The sequence below is a fragment of the Acomys minous genome (assembly GCF_964271855.1).
Source record: "Acomys minous genome assembly, chromosome: 7".
Taxonomy (NCBI): domain Eukaryota; kingdom Metazoa; phylum Chordata; class Mammalia; order Rodentia; family Muridae; genus Acomys; species Acomys minous.
This window is the reverse complement of record NC_140488.1, coordinates 124,890,146-124,912,158: the sequence shown is the minus strand read 5'-3', so window position 1 is coordinate 124,912,158 and position 22,013 is coordinate 124,890,146. Positions and strand designations below refer to the sequence as shown.

Genomic DNA, 22,013 nt, shown 5'->3' with positions numbered 1-22,013 from the left:
TGCACTGTTTTTGAGACAGTGCCCACTATGTAGCTCAGGCTTGCTCCATCTCTATGGTGTTTGCGGTAATGGACTATCACGCATGACTGAAAGTCCAAATGATTCTAAGATTGGGCTCTGGAGTTAGACCTGGATTCAAACACAGATTCTACCAAACTTCTTACTCTATGACCCGAGACAGCTACATCATGTTTGTAAGCCTCAGTTTTTTCATCACAGGGATTAATGCAATGTTAGGAGTTTAGAAATTAAGCCCAATACACAAGTAATCAAACCACACGTGTACAACTACATGTTTAAACATACTTGATGTAAAGCCTCATGAGATTAAAAAAATCAGTTTTTTGGGGGTCTCCTTTAGTAATATTCTTACATTTGATTATCAGGATCACTAAGGAGGTTAATTATGTGGACATATAGTCAGAAATGTGTAGGCAGAGAAAACAGGGAGGGCAAGGGCCAGCATGCTGCGTAGTTTTTGTCAACTTGGCAAAAACTACAACTACCTGGGAAGGGAGAATCTCAACTGAGGAATTAGCTCCCTCAGACTGGCCCGTGGACATGTTGTGGGGGCATTTTGATTAATGATTGGTGTGGGACATCCACCCCTGGGGAGATGTCTAAGTAAGCAGGCTGAGCAAGCCAGAGAGAGCAAGCCAGTAAGCAGCACTCCTCCATGGTCTCAAGTTCAGCTCCTGCCCTAACTTCTTTCTATAATGACTATCATCAGGACATGTAAGCCAAATAAACCCTTTCCTCCCCAAGTTGTTCCCCAAGTGTCACAGCAGACAGCAAATTAGAACAGATGGTATGGCAAAGAATGCAGCAAATCAGGGAACAGTTTGGGAGAAAGAGGACCACGATTAGAGATGTAAGGAGACCGGATCTCTTGTAACCCTTGGTAGGTTTTAAACAAATCATTTTGACTTGTGTGTTAAGAATGGCTGTAGGGGACAAAGGTAGAAATTGAAACCGTGCATGAAGTACTGTGGTTGTCCAAGTGAGACAGCTGTGGTAGTTTGGAATAGGACACAAATGTGCATTGGGGATGATGACATGTTCTAAAACTAGGCTATCATGACGGCCATGCAACTGTGTAAATGTGCTTCAAACATTGAATTGTAAATTTTAAATGATCGAAGTTTATGGTATATGAATTAAATCCCAATCAAAGTACTTTTGAAGACAAATGGGAACTAGGTGCTGAGTGTGGTGGTACATGCCTGTAATCCCGGCACTTTGGCAGCAGTGACAAGATTGCTGCAAGTTTGAGGACAGGCTAGTCTAACCTCAGTTGCAGACCAACCAAGGTTACATCGTGAAATCCTGTCTCTCAAGTCCAAAACCAAACTAAACCAAAACACCTCTAGCCCTCCCCCACAAACTTTTTATTTAAAATATAAAGATATGGGAGAATAGATTTCAATAAGGAAAAAGATGGAAAATACTGTAAGGATTTAAGTGCAATTAAAAAACAGAAACTTGCAGTGCCATTTGTGTAATTGTATAATTTCACACAACATCTAGAAATGTAGAGATAGAATTAACCAAGCAGCAAAGACTGGAGTTGTTGCTCAGCCAACAGAACAAAAGCAAGGACATAAGAAACTTCAGGATCCTTCGGAGAGAGAAGTTTGAGTGATCAATTCTGAGGTTACAAGGTTCACTTAGGATAGCAAAGGAAATCCAAAGATAACAAAGGAGAAAGGGGAATTTTTGGAGCCAAGTCTGGTAGTTCTGGACTTCTCCAAGAAAAGGATTATTTCCCTTGTGCCTAGTCTGATACTGGGGAAGATATTCTGCTCACATGGTTCTAAGATGATGCATAGCAAAATTATTAAACACTTACTAAATTAGAAATATCTCTGCTTTAAATTCTATCAATACAATTTCATAAGTAAAATTTGGATAGAAAATTTTATATTATAAAGGACTAATCATATAACTAAAATAATTACATAAAAGGGACAGGGCTGGAGAGATGGTTCAGAGGTTAAGAGCATTTATTTGACTGTTCTTCCAGAGGATCTGAGTTCAATTCCCAGCAACCACATGGATGCTCTCGACTGTATATAATGTCTGGTGTCCTCTTCTGGCATGCAGGCACACATGTAGACAGAACACTGAATACATAATAGATAAATAATCCTTTTAAAAAGGGACATACACACTTTACTTGAAACTTTATTATATAAATTTCCATTTCTTTTAAAGATTACAAAACCTGTTCTGTGACAGGAATACAAGCAATTGTTCCAGGATTATTCATGGATACATTGGAAAGAGCTTAGGTTACACATTAATAGTATGATTTGCAAACTTCCCAGATTAGACTCTTAAGTAAAACAACTTAAAGAATTCAGTGAAATCTGATCCTCACAAGCACTTCATAACTACGGCAGCAATGCCAAGCATCTGATGCGACTTACCCACCAGTGAAAGGTACAGCACGTAAGAACCCTTGATATGGTACCTTGCTTGGGCTTCTGGCATGCCTTACTAGAGATAGATTAGTATAAAGGAAGATCATATATAATAGTAGAAAAATATTTCTGATTTTTTTTCCTTTTTTAAAAACTGCTTAAGTAGATACCCACCTCATTCCCACCCATGGCCAAAAATGCAAAATAATTACATCTTTTAGGTATACACCTTCCCTTTTATTTAGGGCAAAAGTTAAGATAAACTAATACATGTATATGATTTCTAGTTTCACGCTCATCACTCATCATTAATGCTAATGAATGCTAATGAATGGCAATACTTTGAAACCTTTTTAAATAAACAACAACAACAACAGAGCTTTATATGGCAAACTACACTTACAGAAACACAACCCAAAGTCTTTATCCTCATGCCCTTGCTTTGTACTTAAAAGTTCTACTTTAAATACTTGTTTGAAAAACTCAGTATACAGTTCATCCAGTACTATAATATAGGAATAAAGATGTTCACTTTCATTGGACATTGAACTAATCTACTTAGAGAGAACTGTTATAGTGACTCTCTTCTCAAATACATTTCCATATATTGTACTTAAATGGTATGTGTTAGAAGACATTTTCTTGAGGTTCATACATCTGTACTTAAATCTCTAAATTCTCATTTCCACTAATCTCTAGTCAAAATGTCATATACCTTGCTAGTTGCTCTGGGAAAAGTCATGGATATTTCAACAGCTTATCATGCAGTTCAAGGTTATATGGCAAAACAATGAGGAAAGTGCCTTAAGAGGTAGGAAGTAGGCTCTCATTCCAACCCTTGCTATGCCCATTATGAACAGTTAAAAGACTGGAGTAAAAGTGGTACATATGAGACCTATACTGACACCAGGCTTTAAAAAAAAGTAACTTGACTCAATTACTAGAATTTTTTGAGAACCATCACTTTGGAACCAGTTACAAGTCACTTGGCAACACAGAATACAGCAGTGTCAAAACCACACAAAGCACTGTAGATAAAGATTCTTCTTGGCCGTCCATATTTGGGTATTATTGTGTAGATTCTTCACTGGAAAAAGTGGTTAGCTGTGGCTCTGTAGAATAACACAGTCCCAAGAAACTGAATTCACTCCTTCATTAATTGGTCTCCACCAATGGTCTCTTGGGGAGATCAGCAAAATGTAAGTAACCTGGGGTTGAAAGAGGACTATTTTTATTAATTGAAATAAAAACACTGAATTAAGTCAACTTCTCTGTGAATTAAATAAGGCTCCAAGTGTACATCCAGTTTAGTCTCAGGGAGTTGGACCTCGCAGAGGGACAGATAGAGACTGGACCCTCCTGGTTTAAGCACCAAGATCAGCCATGAAATCCATCGTTTTTGTGAGTCACAGAAAAGAGACCTTTTTTTTTTGATCCTTTACATTCCAGAGCTCTCTTTTACAAGTCTCAAATTCTCAACACCATAGTGAGATAGAAAGTATTTGATAAAATACAGCAAACCATCCTGAACTATTGTAGGTAACTCATAAAGCCAAGGAATGGAGACTATCAAAGTCATGTTGAAAAGTGTGTTACTGGCCCCCACAGTGATTAAGAACATCTATACCAAGGCCCCAAAGCCTATAAAGTCTCTTCTTAACCATCCTTTCCCTCTCAGACACATGCCTTCTTTTGAAGCTTCTGCGCCTATTCTCTTCAAAATCCTTCTTAGGCTGAGGGTATGGGCATGGCTTAGAGGACACCCCCACTTCTTTTGATGTCTTCTGATCCCCACAGAAGGCTCATCTAAAAACCAGATGGAAAATGGCTGACTGCACCCTCCCCCAAACCTGTTTATTGGAGTGCAACACATGTGAAATGTGGAAACTACCGCACATACCCCACATCCTCTCTCCACACACTCAGAACTGACTCTTCCATATGCCAGCCTCACAGCATCTTGACTTTGAGTCTTGCCAAAATTATTTTTAGACTTTTGGGCTTGCTTGTAAAAAAAAAAGATTTACATCACATCTGTTCAATTTAAGGGAGTAATGCACTTAGAAGATACCTTTTTAAACAGAATGAACTGAAATGATTCATAAAAAGTAAGAAAAAACAAAAAACAAAAAAACCCCCAAAAAACAAAAACAAAACAAAAAACCCAAAACTAAAACCCACACAAAATGAAAAGCAAAACAAAAAATATGCCCCCAAACCCCAAGCAAACCAAAACTTACCTTAATTTAATATCATCACTTGAAAGGAAAGATGCAAAACACACAGTATTGTAATTCATAATTTCCAGTATGTACTTGGCTATGTTAAATGCATTTCTATTGTCTGGGATATTATTTTGCATCCTAAACCAAGAGATGTCTGTAAAGAGTCCTGTCAGTTTAGTTCTTTCTTTCAGTGAAACATTATAGCTGGACCAACACCTCTGGGGAAAGTCCGAGGACTTGGCAACAATGGGTTAAAGACAGAAGACTTCAGGAGTCTTAAAACTGGTAAGGACAGTGTGGCCTGTAAGAGATGGACTTTGTGAAGCGAATGGAAAGGCTAACCCAGCACGAGTACTACATTGTTAGCTATGTTTGCCCAAAGATGATGTAAGTGAACACTGAAGCCGGAGATGAAATCACTATGCTCCGAACCTGCTTTGTCAGTAGGAAGCCTTCAGCTTTGTGAATCTATAACTTGTTTTTCCCCAAGCAAACTGGCAGTTTGACGAGACAAAGAAGGCAATTCGTAAAGGAAGTATACTTGGCATCATACTATAGTAGAGGACTATCCTGAAAAAAAAAAAAACAACAACTTGGTTTTTCACTTTAGCTCCTGGCTGGGTGGAAATAGGAAGGAAAGGCAGCATGGTGCTATGCGGAGAAACTAAATGGGAGACAGGACAAATGGAAGAATCTGACACACTGAACAGAGAGGGGAGAAAGGCTTTCTTGCCAGGAAATGGAAAGCAACTTTGGTATGTAGACTGCTAGCATCCTCCGAATATGCACTTTTCATTTAGAAGATAAGCATGCATTTGATTTCGATGCAATCATCATTTCGTGTTGTTTGGGCAAAGAGGGTATTAGAGGTTTTCTTTCTCTTTAGTATCAGAGAAAAATAAAGACTGTTAAGTGTCTTTTATGAATTGCAAAAAGCACACTCTTGGGTTGGTACTCTCAGGTTGAGATGATTTCTGATAAAAACTGCTCAGCAAGTGACTCACATCTATTGTGGCACATTCCTGATGAGATAAGTGAAATCACCTTTTCTTTGCTCATGCTTATCACATCACATATTAATGTACACTGGGCAGTGTGACAAAGATATGGGTAGTGATGATATAGAAGATTCTTTTGCTAAATGGAACTGGAAACTAGCAGGGTAGATGTTAATAATGAGCACTGAACTTGAAGTGCAGACAGGGGCTATTATGGAAACTGGTCACTACTGAAGTCAAAGGAAACATCGTGGCTATGAACTATCAGCAGGGATTCAGAAAACAGTCAGTGCTGATCAGTCATTGAATCTGCCTTAGCTGTGACTTCAGGTCAGGGCAGATGTTGTTTGACCAAGAATATTTTATTCCCTAGAATAAGAAAGTTTAAATCCAATTTCATATGGAGCTGTGGCCTTTATTACATTCAAATTAGTGTTTAATATAGAATATCTATTTAAACATGGAATATCCAGTAAGGCTTTAATTGTCAGTTGCTAAAATTCCCTTTTCTCATTTCTTTACTTTGATTCTTTTAAAGGCCTTTAATGTATAATGGCAAAATTTCAAATGATATGCCAAATATTAGGTATAAGGATTATGTAAGGTTAAAAGTGCAAGGACTACTTTCTTAATTAAGGGTGAGAAATCCTAAGAAATCACAAAGTATATGGAGTAACTTCATAGGTATAGTCTTGATTTCATATCACACACACACACACACACACACACACACACACACACACACACACACGGACGCAAAACTTTCTCTCTCATTAACAGCTCTCTAGGTTAGTCTGACCAAGCACCTGACTTGAAGAAACAAAAGAACAACCCAGTGAAACAGATGGGGAAGATATGTACAATTTGAAAGAATTACATTCAACAGCTGTTCCATCAAGCTGGCCATCTTTAAGATTTCCCAACAATACTGTTAATCCAGGTGAACTATTTATCCAGATTTAATAGTCAATTGATTAATAGACTCCAAGTTAAACAAGGCATGTATACATTAAAGAAAGCAGTACAGAAATGTACTGTATATGAACTGTTTACAAAAACATACAAAATGTTGGATGGCACAAGGGATACAGTGCTAATATAAATGGATTGTTTAAGCTAAGTGCTTAACATAAACTGTCCATCCCTATAACTAACAAAGAATATTTAGGGGACATGAAATATTTCCTATAAAAATAATGCTATATGGTGTAGAGTACGTTTATTCAGTGTATTTTAGGTGGTATTCATGTGTTCATTGTTTTTCTTGTTGATTCAGTGAATATATCTTCATCATGTTTCCATTTTCATTTCGAAGCTCCAGAAAAATCTAACTTGCTAACAATCAATTAAAGCGAGAAGAGATGAAAGCAGGAGCAGCAGGAGCAGCAGCATTATGGGTACCAGCTGGGACAGTGTGTGCTTGCAGGTGTCTCTCAGGTATGTGCTACCTGTCGCCAGAACTTGTGCTATCAGCTTACATCACGGTACCAAATATCTCCTTGAGGTCACTTCACAGGGCTGTTGAGGTGATTTTTTTAATACCTCTCCGCTGAGCTAGAGTAGAGCGGCCTACCGGTTCCAAAACTGGTGACTGATTGCGGTTTAAAGCAGAGTAAGTAGCTGCCATGGCACCCTGAGAAAAGGAAGGAAAGATTACAATGAAAATGACATGTGTACAAATATAAAAGAAATGTTTTCCCCCCAGGGATTTTTCTTATGTAAATGAATATAGGTCTTTATAAGTATCATAATGAGAATGAACTCTGGACAGTTTTTCAGATTTAACTAAAACTGAAGCCAATGTGAGATGTTGAAATTTATGAGAAAGGACAGAGAGGGCTCAAATAGAGCAGTCCTCATTTTCTTAGGGTCATTTAATTTGTCTTTATAACTGTGTAACGCCAAGAGGCTGTAAACCGTGATTTTTCAGTTAGGAAAAATTATAGATTCTGTTCTTACTGATTGAAAGGGAACACCTATGTATACAGAATGACAGAAATGCAAAAGTTCCCCTTAAGCTAACTTAAGACATTCTGGTATGTCTAGTGTCCCCCGCCTCTAGGATGTTAGGCACTCATGTATGAGAACACCATACTAGACCTTGTAAACAAGATGAAAGGGAAAGTTCTAGGGGCATGGAGATGGGATTCTTAGAGGTTCAGCTGGCCTTGTCCGTCCCGGAGTTCATACAGAAAGCAGTGACTGCATATAGGGCTGCTCACCTTTACGAGATGCGGTGCATCCTGTCTGTTCAGTTGGTATTGTGGCAGTTGGTCCCAGTGGACAATCCAAGGATGTCTGAGCACAAGAGCAGCAGTCAGTCTCTGATGAGGATCTACATGAAGCATCTTTGACACCAGGTCCTATAAGGTGAAGGAGAAGAATAAGACAAGGCTAATTTCCCCCCTTTCCTCTCATTTTTCTTCTCTCTCTCTCTCTCTCTCTCTCTCTCTCTCTCTCTCTCTCTCTCTCTCTCTCTCTCTCACAGGGTTTCTCTGTAGACTAGGCTGGCCTTGAACTCACGGATATCCCCCTGCCTCTGCCTCCCTGAGTGCTTGGATTAAAGGCATGTGCCACCACTGCCCAGCTCTTAGGAAGATTTAATTCAGTGTGGGAGAGACAAAGAATCAGTTACAAAGCAAGATAAGGTCTCTGATGGGATGAAAAAGTAGCAATAGCTGGTAGAAGAACATAAAGGGATACCTGGCTTTAAAAATGTCATTTTTGATTATTTATTTTTTTGAGATAGTCTTTCCATGTACCTAAAGTGGCCTGGTACTCTTTATAGCTCAGGCTAGCCTCAACTTTATAGCAATCTTCCTGCCTCAGCTTCCTGAATGCTGGTAAAAAATGACTCTTAAGAGGAAGGTGAGACCTGAAGAATAGGCAGGAGCTGGATTTCAGGAGGTATGGAGGAAGCAGAACATCTCAGGTAGACAGAGGGGAGTATATCTGGAGGAAAGCCCTGAGGTACCAGAGAACATGTCTGTGGTGCTTTCAATGAGAATGGTGCCCATAAACTCCAATAGTCCAATACTTGGTCCCCAGCTGGTGGAACTGTTTGGGAAGGATTAGGAGGTGTGCTCTTGTTGGAGGAGGTGTGTTACTAGGGACAGGCTTTGAGGTTTCAAAAGATTCATGCCATTTCAAGTTAGCACTCTCTGCCTCCTGTTTCTGGTTTGAGATGTGAGCTGTTGCTCCTGTCACCATGTCTTTCCTCCATCATGGACTCTAACCCTCTGAAACTGTAGCCCAATTAAACACTTTCTAAGTTTCCTCGGTTGTAGACTTTAACACAGCAATAGGAAGTAACTAATACAATGTCACAGTTTAGTAACTGACTAGAGTGCAATGTGGCTATGGTAGAAATTTGTTTTCAAGGAGAAGATGGCAGCCAATAAAGTGGAAGAGGTGAGAATGAAGAGGAGAGACAGATGAGGATGGTCTTTGCAAGTCATATTAACAGATATGGACTTATTCTAGAGCAATCAAAAAATGGTAAGGTGGTCAAGTTTGTAATTTAGATACATTATACTCCTATGTATGGTAGAAAATAGTTTGGAGGGGCAAAATCCTAGAGACTTAGTTTCCTTGTTTGTTTTGAAGGCAAGGTCTCACATAGCCCAGGCAGACTTCAAACTTACTAAGTAGCCATAGATGACCTTGAACGTCTAATCTTCTGCCTCAGCTTCTCAAGTGCTGGGATTTTAGGAATGCACCACCACTTCTGGGTAGAAAAAATGTCTTGACAGCACTTAGAGGCTGAGCAGATATTGGGAATTAGGGAGTTGCTGCTCTAGGTACTCTTCTGTTTTAGACACTTGTAGTCTCTCTTGGCTATTATTAACTATTATTAATAGCTAAGAACAGGAATAAGCTACTGAAAGGAATTGAAAATAAAGAGTGACCCAGGCATGGTGGCACATGCTTGTAGTCCTGAGGTTTTTGGCCATAGCTTGAGCAATACTTTATAATAGGTAAAAAAAAAAATCAAAATATGAAAAAAGACCTTTCTTATCAAATTCTGAAAATGGGCCAAAGTGCTTAAAGTAAATGTAAAACTCCCAGGAGTGTAATCTGAATAAATTAATAAAGAAACACACACACACACACATACACACAAACCAAAAACAAACAAACAAACAAACAAACAAACAAAAACTCAATTGTGATTCTAATGACATCTCAGTTTGACTGGGCCAAGTGATTTCAAAGTTCTCTTTTGCTGTTCACCCTTCAAAGGCATGTTGCCTGCCCTCTCCCTTCCTTGTGGTTCTGGGTAAGGCCTTACACCTATTAGACATGAGCTCAACCACTGAGCTATACATCTCCACCCTACCCCAGTCCCAGTTTTCTCTTTAAATGGTAGCATTTTGCTGAATCCCTTCTGTGTTTTTTAAAAAAATCACTCTGCCCTGATAATCTCATTCATAATCATTACTTTAGCTATTATAGATGATGTCAATTCCTTCATACTCCACCACAGACTTCTAAGGCACAGCCATATGGCTAGTTGCCTTAATAGCCAAACATCTCTTAATATTATGTAAGTATTTCAAATTCATTATGTTCAAATCTGCAACTACTACCAATTTCAAAGCTTCTTACATATCCAAACACTTGGTGAAAGATACTCTCTTATGTTTGCCTGAGGTAGCATTGTGGACTGCATACTTGATAGCTGCTTCTTACTTATTTTTGTTCAATAAACTATGAATCCCTGTTCTGCATTCTAAATTTCCCTTTCATTTGACTCAGATTCCATTGCAGTTGTAATAATTTTCATCTTCACTATTCAGGATCTGAAATGCATAAAACCTTACAAGTAATAACTCCAATTTCATGCAAGTCAAACAGGTATCGGTGTCCTTTGAGAGTAAATACTCAGTAAAGGGCAGCTGTAGTCCTGTTCTCTTCTCATAGCCATTACGTAACCCAACATACTGAGAATGTTCACACAGGCAGCTTGTTCTTGAAGGGACACACCTACACTGACATAATCCTCTTTTCCATTTTGTGGGTAATGATAGCATTACATGATGCTAACTGTGCATAGGTGTAAAAACTACTCCAAATTGCATGGAACTTATAAGACAGGCTATGAGTTAGATATAATTTTATGCTCTATATTTGTGTCTCTACCTTTATCTTTCACTAAAAAAAAGCATTCTGGAGTACAAATGAATGCAAAAGCATCGAGGTCATTTCGACTAGTTTTAACTGACTAGAAAAAGCAAGTGTAAGTTAGATTCTCTGGTAACATTTCTTCATCTACCTCACATGTGATCTTCACAGTTTGTGGCAGACTCCATGGATTAAAATGACTGTTCCATGGAGTGCAAAATGGAAAATCTGATTACTGCACACAGCTTAGTAACTTTCTCTTCTTTCTTTTTTCTTCTTCTGAGATGGTGTCTCTGTATAGCCCTGGCTGGCCTGGCTCAGAGATCTGCCTGCCTCTTGAGTGCTGGGATTATTGGCCTGTGTACCACAATGCCTGGCTAGCTGAATAGTTTGTTTGTTTTTGGTTTTCGAGACAAGGTTTCTCTGTGTAACAGCCATGGCTGTCTTGATCTCACTTTGGAGACCAGGCTGGCCTCAAACTCACACAGATCCGCCTTGCCTCTGCTTCCTGAGTGCTGGGATTAAAAGTATGAGCTACCATATGTGACTATTTTTTTTTAAATCTTTTCAACAGTATCCAGAGTATAATCCTAAGTATGAGCCACAATGCTATTTACATTTCAGACTCATCAGCTCTCGCTGCTTGTACATACTGTAGAAGTCACATCAAATGACATTCTGGGGGCACTTTGCTGTTCTTAGGCTTCCATCACTAGCTACTGATAGGCACTGAACTTCCCTACCACTTTCTTGTCCAGATCATCTTTCTTTAGTCTCTTCGATATTTTCCTCATTTTGATGTAGAAAAGTTTATTCCCATTTTTTCCTCTTTTTAAAAATTTTCATTTTTAATTATTTTTACATCCCAATTGTAGCCCCTCCCTTTGTCCTCAGAAAAGAGGAGCCCTCTTGCATCAAGTCGCATCAGGAAAGAAAAGAAGTTTTCTATGAAGTAATTGACAGTAGAGGAGCGTTGGAAAGCACATCAGTGTTAGTGGAAGAATGGAAGCTCTAAAGCCAAAGGTTTTTGAATGATTTCCAGTAACCAGGCTATAGTTAATTGTGATAAAGATTAATCCCTGTTCATCATAACAAATCAAAGTGAGGACATAGTGCAATTCTTCTAGAAGCATGTACTCTGCAGTGAGTTTTAAGTGCTCACATGCACCTGGTGTGTAACTATGGACAGGCTTACACTAAAAATCGAGTCTTTGCTTTGGTTATGTAAATGAGGATACTACCATCTATTTCACAAGGTTCTTATGAGGTGAAGTGCAGTGTGAAGCACACAGTAGACAGACAAGGCATAAAGATTGCCATTGTCATCATTCATCATGCTTGTTAGTAAGACAAAGCCTTAGAATGTACACAGATAATAAGGCCAAACCAAGGGTTTCTCGCCCTTCAGGAGAGAAACAAAAACAAATGGTCCTTTTGAAGTTCAAAATAGTTGGTAATATCACTGTGACATATTACTTTATAAAAGAGAAAAAAACTTCTGTTAGTGTTTCTTCTCATCATGAACCATGATAAATAATTTTTCTCAAAAGCGTGTAATGGGGCTAGGGAGACAGCTCAGTCAGTACAGTGCTTGCTGCTTAGTATTTGTCAATTTGATGCATACTAGAGTCATCTGGGAAGATGGACCCTCACCTAAGGAGTTTAATGGAGTCTATCTCCATTAAACTGGCCCATGGGCATGTCTACAGAACATTTTTTAAAAAGGATTTATTATTATTATGAATACAGTGATCTGCCTGATGTACACCTGCAGGCCAGAAGAGGGCACCAGATCCCAGCATCGATAGTTGTGAGCCACCATGTGGTTGCTGGGAATTGAACTCAGGACCTTTGGAAGAGCAGCCAGTGTTCTTAACCACTGAACTATCTCTCCAGGCCTATTGAAAATTTTTTAAATTTAATTTTTTTTCCCAGACAGGGTTTTTCTGTATAACAGCCATGGCTATCCTGGATGTACTTTGTAGATCAGGTTGGCCTTGGACTCACAGAGATCCACCTGCCTCTGCCTCCCCAGTGCTGGGGAGTGCCACCACTGACCAGCAGGGAATTTTTTAAAAAAAATATTGCTTTAGATTTACTTATTTTATTTTATGTGTATGAGTGTTTTCCTTGCATACATGTATGTATACCACATGCATGTCTGTAGCCTCCAGAGGTCAGAAGTCATTGGGTCCCCTGTAACTGCAGTTACAGATGATTCTGAGCCATCATGTGGGTGTTGGGAACAGAACCCAGGTCCTCTATAAGAGCAACAAAGTGCTCTCAACAATTGATCAACATCTCCAGCCCTCCTATCTCCTTGATTACTGATTGGTGAGGGGCCACGCTACTGTGAGCAGTGCCATCCCTGGGCAGGTGCTCCTGGCTTATACAAGAAATCAGGTTGACTTCTGCTCTAGTACAGGCCATGCCAGCCTGAAGAACATATAGGCACTTAGCCCAGTTTCCACCAGAGAGGCTGCATCCAGCAACTGATGGGAATAGATACAGAGATCCATAGCCAAGCATTAGATGGAGCTTAGGGGACCCTGCAGAAATGGGGGAGGAAGGACTGTAGAAGCCAGAGGAGTCAAAGACAGTAGGAGAACTTGGCCCATAGAATCAACTAAGCATGGCTCATAGGGTCTCACAGAGACTAAAGTGAGAATCACAGAGCCTGCATGGATTTGTACTAGGTCCTCTGCATATATGCTACGGTGGTATACCTTGCTATTCTTGTGAGACTCTTAACAGTGGGAGTGGGGGTTGTCTCTGACTCTTTCATCTGCTCCTAGGGTCCTTTTCCTCTTACTAGGTTATCTCACCCAGGCTTGATATGAAGGTTTGTGCCTAGTCTTATTGAAACATGCTATGCCATATTTGGTTGATATCCCTGGGAGACCTGTTCTTTTCCGAAGGGAAATGGAGTAAGAGTGGATGTGAGGGAGAGGGGAAGTAGGGAGGAGGATAGGAGAAGTGAAGGGAGGGGAAACTGTGGCCAGGATGTAATGTATGTGAGAATTTAAAAAATGATTTGCATACTACCATAAAAAAAAGGAAAAAAGAAAAAAGAAAGCACGTTGAGCAAGCCTGTAAGAGAAAATCAGTATGTGGCATTCCTTTATGGACTCCTCATCAGGTTTTTTTTTTTTAACTTCACTTCCTTTCATGGCTTCTCTCAATGATGGACTGTGATCAGAAAGTGTTAAGCCAAATAAACTCTTTCCTCTCCAATTGATTTTGTTATACTGCTTATCATATTAATAGAAAGCAAACTAGAACACTGTGTAAGCATGAGAAGGACCTGAGTTTGATTCCCCAGTGCCCCCAGAAAAAGCTGAGCATCGCTGCATGCATTGTGATCTCGGAGCTAGGCAGGCAGAGATAGGTAGATCTCTGGGGCTCTGTATGGTGAACCCCATACCACTTTGAGACCCTACCTTAAAACAAGCAAGCAAGCAAGCAATACCCCCCCAACTCAAGTTGGATAGCCACAATGGAAAAGACACCTAAAATTGTCCTTTGTACTCCACATCCTTTTGCACACACATCCATTTGTTCATTGACAAACATGCACACACACAAAATAACCTATTCCCCTGCCAAAACTGTCTGTAGTAGGGCTGAGAAGAGTAGATGTTAGTGGTACAATGTGTGCTTAGCATATATGATGGGATGGGCTCAATTGGTATCCCTAATAACAAAAATAAAAAGAAACAACCATGTAATAGGAAGTCACACGTACCTTTGCTGTATCTGAAACGGAATTCCAGTAACCACCACTGAGTGAGAATTTTCCACTACCTATTCGTGCCAATATTTCCTCTGGAGTATCATCAGGACCATTTGCAAATGGAGTGTAACTGCATTATAATAAAGTTAAAATGTCAATGAATAAACTTTCTCTTGTGGTTGGTAATATTTATATTTACTTGTAGTTTTTAGAAGTATTCTGAGTAATTCATTTAATGTAATACTTTGATTAGAGCCTACCAAAATGATAAAAGACAGTAAAATAAAACTCCATAAACCAAATAATAGATTATATTAATTAGACCTAATATATCATATTACATGTATCTTAAGTTATGACACGGTCTAGAATAATACATCAAAACAACACATGCTTATTACATTATCAGAATAAAAGTATGGAAAAATTAATTTAAGACCATAAGATTAAAACACAACTACAGGCAGGTACAGTGGTGTACTACTTTAACCTCAACACTGGGAGGCAGAAGCAAGGAGAGCTCTGTGAGTCCTAGGCCAGCCTGACATACAAAATGATTTCCAGGGCAGCCAGGGCTACACAGTGAGACCCTGTCTCAAAAAAAGGGGAAAAAGGAAAGCGAATTAAAAAAAAGGATACAAGTATATTATGATAAGGCTCTCTCTCTATGTATAAGTATTATATTTGTATGAGAAACATGGAAGGATATTACAACATAAGGATTTAAAGGCCTATATAATTTAAATATTGATGAATAAATGCTTATGGTACACACTTACCCAGTAAGCATTGTATAAAGAAGGACACCAAGACTCCATATATCACAGGCAGCATCATAACCTTGTCGTTTTAAAACCTAGAAAAAGTAAAAGATGAGTATTACCATGTTTCTATTTTTAAGATGTTTTATACATATACTTGTATGTCTGCCAGCTTGCCTAAGTATGCACCAGAAAGGCCAGAGAGGGTGTCTGATCCCATGGTACTGGAGTTACAAATGACTGTTGGCTGCTGGTCCTCTGCAAGAGCAGCAAGTGCTTTTAACTGAAGTCATCTCTCCAGCTTCACCACACCAATGTGTTCTTAAACATATATTTGAATAATACATGGAATTATATTTTCCAAATCAATACACATAAGAACAACTTCAATAAAACAAGATTAACAAGTAAGACCATACAGTAATCCAATATTAGAACATTATGTGTCTGTTAATTCATATATACATCTATGAATTTAACATTGGTATTTGAATATTTATTATGTACTGCTGTTGGTACAGAGAGGGAAACAGAACAAATCAAAGATAATTTTTTAAAATCTATTTCTTCTTGACACACAGTGTCACTATGTAGCTCTGGCTGGCCTGGAACTCACTATGTAGACAGGGCTGGCCTAGAACTCATAGAGATCTAGCTGCCTCTGCCTTAGTGTCATGATTAAAGGTGTCAGTGCCACCACACCTGGCAAGTTTCTTATCTTAATGAATTTCTGTTTTGCATGGGGCTATAGACATGACTATACATAATACTTTTTGAAACAGGGTCTCACTCTATAGCCTGGGGTGGCCTCAAACTTCTTAGGTAGTTTGGGCAGGTCATGAACTCTTGATCCTATTTTTCAGCTTCCCTAACACTAGGATTATAGGCATGCTTCTCATGACTGGCAATTAATAATACTGTAAAGAACACATGTACAGGGCTGGAGATTACCATCATTATTATTCATCATGCTTGTTAGTAAGACAAAGCTTTAGAATGTATACAGATAATAAGGCCAAACCAAGGTGCTTTAGGAGAGAAACAAAAATAAATGGTCCTTTTGAAGTTCAAGATATTTGGTAATATCATTTTGACATATTACTTTATAAAATAAAAAAAAAATTTCTGTTAGTGTTTCTTCTCATCATGAATCATGACAAATACATTTAACTTGAGTTCAATTCCCTGCAACCACATAGTGGCTCACAACCATCTACATCTGATGCCCTCTTCTGACATTGAGGTTTACATGCAGATAGAACACTGTATACATAAAATAAATAAATCTTTAAAAAACACATGTACTCTCATACAAATGATACAGTGCTAACACTAAGTCATATATAATTTGATTCACTCAAAGATGTGTTCAACATCGTTGATTACTATTAGTAATGAACTATGACAAACTTTAAAATAGAACCTAGCAGGGAAAATCAATATATAAATAGTTGACAATTCAACATAAATATTATTATAAAATCATGTCAGTAAAAACTCTCATATCAAGGTGAATATTCATTTTTTTGTGGAGCTGGGGATCAAATCCAGGGTGTCCTATAGCTTAGGGAAGTTCTCATCCCTGGGGTTATAATTTGAGCTCCAATTTATTCATGGTATGGGGAGAGAGTTAGCTATCTTGTATTGGACCATCTAGTAAGATGTCTGTAGACAAAGAAAGGAGACAGAAGATAGTCAAAGGTAGAAGCAAAAAGGCAAAGCTGGGTGTGCTGCCTCACATCTGTAATGCCAGCACTTGGGTGGCTAAGGTGTATCACTGTAAGTTCACAGCCAGGCTGGGTGTAAAATTGAGGCCTGGTCTCAGAACTAAACAAGAGGACAGAACAGTCTTCATGAAGTCTTCATAGAAGTACAAAGTGGCTAGAAATTCAGGTAGAGGATACTAGAGAAACTGAAGAGCTTTTGTAATAGCTAAAGGAATTTAGATGTTTTTTTCCTATAGGCAATTTGATGTCATCGAAGCATTAAACAGAGAAATAAGGATTGGCATTTGATTTTAATGATCAGTTCAGTGATTCTTTAGTTAAACAACAATTAACTATTCTATATTAAAGATATTAAATGAGTTCTTAAATATATCCAAATACTTCAAGCACATTCTCTCATAATTACCTCTGGAGCAACAAAATTTGCAGTATAACAAGGAGTCATGAGAAGACCATTTTCTGCTCTCAGTTGTTTTGCAAAGCCAAAATCACAAATTCGAATAGATTCTGGATTACCAGACTCATCCACATACAGAATGTTGCTAGGTTTCAAGTCTCTGTGAACCACCTAGATGAGAGACAAATTAGAAATTTGTTAACACTATATTTCCCCACTGAAAGTTCTTTATTATACTGCCAAACAATGCACTTAACAAGTTGTTGAGTACAGACCTTTAAATTATCCCAATGTGGGTGCCGGGCAGTGGTGCATGCCTGCGATTCCAGTACTCAGGAGGTAGAGACAGGAGGATCTCTATGAGTTCAAGGCCAGCCTGGTCTACAAAGTGAGTCCAGGACAGCCAGGACTACACAGAGAAACCCTGTCTTGAAAATCCAAAATTAAAAAAAAAATTCTCAGCATTATAAAATGCTATTAATATAAGCATAGCTTTCTAACATTGACCTGGGGATATGGAGGAGGAGGAAAAAATATTAGTTACCTATTCTCTTCCAATTGTCTAACTGGGTAAAGAAGAAATACAAATGGCAACAATGTTTATCTCCAGGTAATTCACTTATTCCATAATAGTTATTCAGTCTCTACCTGAATACCTTTCCAGAACAAGGAAACAGCCTAAGTGTCCCTCAGTAGAAGAATGGATAAAGAAACTGTGGTACATTTACACTATGGAATATTACTCAGTTATTAAAAACAAGGAAATCCTGAAATTTGTAGACAAATGGATGGAACTAGAAATGATCATATTGAGTGAGTTAACTCAGAAGCAAAAAGACTCAAATGGTATATACTCACTTATAACTGGACAGTAGCCCAAGGAACATGTCCCATGAAAGTCTTCACTTACCAGGAAAGAGGGACAGAGGGGAAGACATCCTATTGGGACTCTAGGTGAGAGAGGTATGGGAGAGTGGGGAAATAGAAGGATCCAGAGGGTCCTAGAAACCTATAAGAAGAACACTCTGATGGGCAGATCTGGGTCTGCTCAAACTATGGGACCAACCAAGGACAATACATACTGTAAGCATCAAACCCCTACCCAGACCTAGCCAATGGACAAGACATTCTCCACACTTAGTGGAGAGTGGGGACTGACTTTCACATGAACTCTGGTGCCCCATATTTGACCACGTCCCCTGGATGGGGAGACCTGGTAGCACTCAGAGGAAGGACAGCAGGCTACCAAGAAGAGACTTGATACCCTATGAGCATATACAGGGGGAGGATGTTCCCCTCAGGCATAGTCATAGGGGAGGGGAGTAAGGGGAAAATGGGAGGGAGGGAAGAATGGGAGGATACAAGGGATGGGATAACAAATGAGATGTAATATGAATGAATTAATAAAAATGCAAAAAATAAGATCTTGGCTGTTTTGTGCTAGGCACTTGCAACAAATGTAGTAGAAAGGAATACAACAGATAGGTTCAGATAACCTGTTTTAAAGTATGGGAGGGTTTTGATAGAAAATAACATCTGCTCTAAGACCTAAAGTAAACTCTGGAAACGAGCCACGAAAACAGTAGAATAAAGCTATTCTAAAGTGAAGGAATGGTATATACCAAGGCAGAAACACAATAAATATATGAATTTGCATGTTGTTTATAAGAGTAAAAATAACTTTAAAAACTCAAATCGAAATAAAAAGTAATTTATTCGATGTACAAATGACGATGTCACACACATAAAATCATTATCTTTTTTTTTTAAAAGAGAGTTCAGACTTGATTCATTTTTCTTTTTTTCTTTTTTTTGAAACAGGATTTCTCTGTGTTGCTCTGGCTGTTCTAGACTCCCTTTGTAGACCAGGCTGGTCTTGAACTCACAGCAATCCACCTGCCTCTGCCTCCTGCGTACTGGGATTAAAGGCGTGCGCCACCACGTCCAGCCTTGATTCATTTTTCAATCACCAAAATCAGAGTCTATACTTTAATCATCTTAGTTTTAGTTCCTAACATCCAGAACATTACTTGTATTTAACTAATTAGATGATAAGGCATGGGGAAAAGAACACAAAAGACTTAGATAACTGTAAAGCTATCAATTGTTCATTAAATATTGCCTTCTAGCAATTCCAAGGCACAATACTAGGCAAATCTTGACTAGCTCATAACCAGAAAGCTATAGCTTTAACTCATTTCACTTGTTAGCTAGATTTTTAAGGGCATAATAAACAAAAATCCCAAATGAGCAAACAGTGAAGATGAGATTTCTGCACTGAAACAGAACTCCTGAAGAAGTCATTTTTTTTTTTTTTTGGTACTCACAACACAACAAAAGGAGCTGGAGACTGGCTTACTTGGTAAGGTGCTTGCCTTGAAAGCTCAAAGACCTCAGCTCAATCCCTACAAACCATATAAACATGCCAAATGGTGTGTGTCTACAATCCCAGGGCTGCGAAGGCAGACAAACGCCGTCCCTGGGGTTCAACAGCTGTGAGGTTAGCATAACTGGTGAGCTTCAGACCAATAAGAGACCCTGATCCAAAGGAGATATGGTGTTCCTCAGGATGACACCAAGGTTGTCCTCCATGATCAATATGCACGTACACACACATCCAAGAGCACACATGGAAATGCTCAAAAATCTTTGATCTACACCACAAATGTATTTTTGACAATTAAAAACATGTTAAAAAATAAGCAAAACTCCTCCCTCTGATATTCTTTCCTCCTCTTTATTTTCTCCTTTCCCCTTTCTTCTATAGACCTCATTCTTTTGAAAATTTAGTGATTTTTTTTTCCATTTACTAAAATTTGTATGCAGGAGGAAACAATGAGACCATCCACTAGGTGACTACTTGGTTTTACTTGTGTGTATGGATACAAACCACTGTTCTCTTTTTCTGCTTATAACTTGAAGTGGGCCTGGTTCCCAAGGATACAAAGTGCTATGTTTAACAGGTCTGAAGATTTCATTAACATTTTTTCTTGTAAAGCATAACAACTGAATATAAGCACTTTTCAATTTCATAGTACTTCAGGCTCAATGAAAAGGGTTTGTGTAAAGGAAGAACAGCTGGCTAATGAAGCTTATTACAAATTTTCCATTGCTTTTATATTTGTAATTTTAGCTTAAGTATTAAGAAAAAAAGATGGGTCTGACTTTCACATGTACTCTGGTGCCTCATATTTGACCAAGTCCCCTGGATGGGGAGGCCTGGTGGCACTCAGAGGAAGGATAGCAGGTTACCAAGAAGAGACTTGATACCCTATGAACATATACAGGGGGAGGAAATCCCCCTCAGGAACAGTCATAGGGGAGGGGAATAAGGGGAAAATGGGAGGGAGGGAGGAATGGGAGGATACAAGGGATAGGATAACCATTGAGATGTAACAAGAATAAATTAATAAAATTAAATTAAAAAAGAAAAAAGGATGTACATACAAGTATATGAGTGCATAAGTTATGTTCAAAACACTTACCCCTTGTGCATGAAGATACTCAACAGTTTTGGTTATAGTAAACAGGACAGCACTGGCCTCTCGCTCTGAGAAAAACTTCTGTCTAAGAATTTTATCCAGCAATTCACCTCCTTTCATAAGTTCTGTTACTACATACACATATTTTCCATCATCATACACCTATAAAATTTAACATCAAAACACAAAAATTACAGCTTTATGGCTTTATGTATGTCTCTAAATTACTACTTAAACATACTAAAGATAAGTGAATCTATTAAAAGAAATACAAAAATGGCATATTCAAGAAAAATTTACTTGTGAGAAATTAATGCAGGATTTCTGGAGATTGTATTAAAGAGCCATTTACTGTGAATAGTTTCATATTTAATGTGACCAAGTCAACATTCTTTATCTAAGACAAATTAGTCTGAGAAAATTGTTGTTTTGACATTATTTAGACAGACAGCCTTTTAGCCAATGTGAGCAGCAGCAGCAGGAAAGAGCTGATTATTTCCTTGGGAAGTGGGTATTTTTGTCAATACTCAGTTATAATAAAAGCTATGGGACACAGAGGTTTCAGGATATCCCAGATAAAGGTACCTCTCTTTGTGTTGGGGTGGTAATAGGCAGCAAAGGTTTCCTGGGAGGAAGCAGCCCTTAGCAACGTCAACCAGGCACAGAAGGGAAATGATATTCTGACTTAAGGATATACACATTCAAAGAGCACTTGGAGGAAATGAGGTACTTAAGCTTTAAAGCATATCCAGAACACAGGGGGTGTAAAAAAGTATGAAAGCCTCCACAGAGGTGGGATGGCAGTTTGGGAGCCTTCAGAGACTCTAATCAATCTTGAATATGAATACTTTATGTGTTCAAATTCACATACTATAAGCAATAGTGTTAAAATAGTTTTTAAAGCAAAAGAAGAAAATTAACTACATATTTTTAAGGTTTTCTTTTTATTCATTTTTAAGATTTACATGTGTGTGTGTGTGTGTGTGTGTGTGTGTGTGTGTGTGTGTGTGTGTGTGTGTGTTAGTGCCTGTGAAGGCCAGAATCATTAGATCCCCTGGAGTTAGAGTCATAGTGGTTGGTGCTAAGGAATGGACTCATATAGTTTTATTATGCGATTTCCATACATACTGTTTTTTTTTAAGT

General features: G+C 38.5%; 1 protein-coding gene across 6 annotated transcripts in view; it reads right to left on the bottom strand.

Annotated features, from left to right (window-relative positions):
* Positions 1 to 2,638: 2,638 nt before the first annotated feature.
* RPS6KA3 (ribosomal protein S6 kinase A3) overlaps positions 2,639 to 22,013 on the bottom strand; it is a 111,066-nt gene continuing 91,691 nt past the window's right edge. For all 6 annotated transcript variants that reach the window (XM_084791156.1, XM_084791155.1, XM_084791158.1 and 3 more), the window contains 6 exons: positions 20,874 to 21,032; positions 17,398 to 17,559; positions 15,283 to 15,359; positions 14,516 to 14,633; positions 7,869 to 8,009; positions 2,639 to 7,279 (listed from right to left, as the gene is read on the bottom strand). In XM_084791156.1, the coding sequence (XP_084647282.1) occupies positions 7,157 to 7,279; positions 7,869 to 8,009; positions 14,516 to 14,633; positions 15,283 to 15,359; positions 17,398 to 17,559; positions 20,874 to 21,032 (780 nt within the window). In that variant the 3' untranslated portion in view covers positions 2,639 to 7,156. The remainder of the gene's footprint in view (positions 7,280 to 7,868; positions 8,010 to 14,515; positions 14,634 to 15,282; positions 15,360 to 17,397; positions 17,560 to 20,873; positions 21,033 to 22,013) is intronic.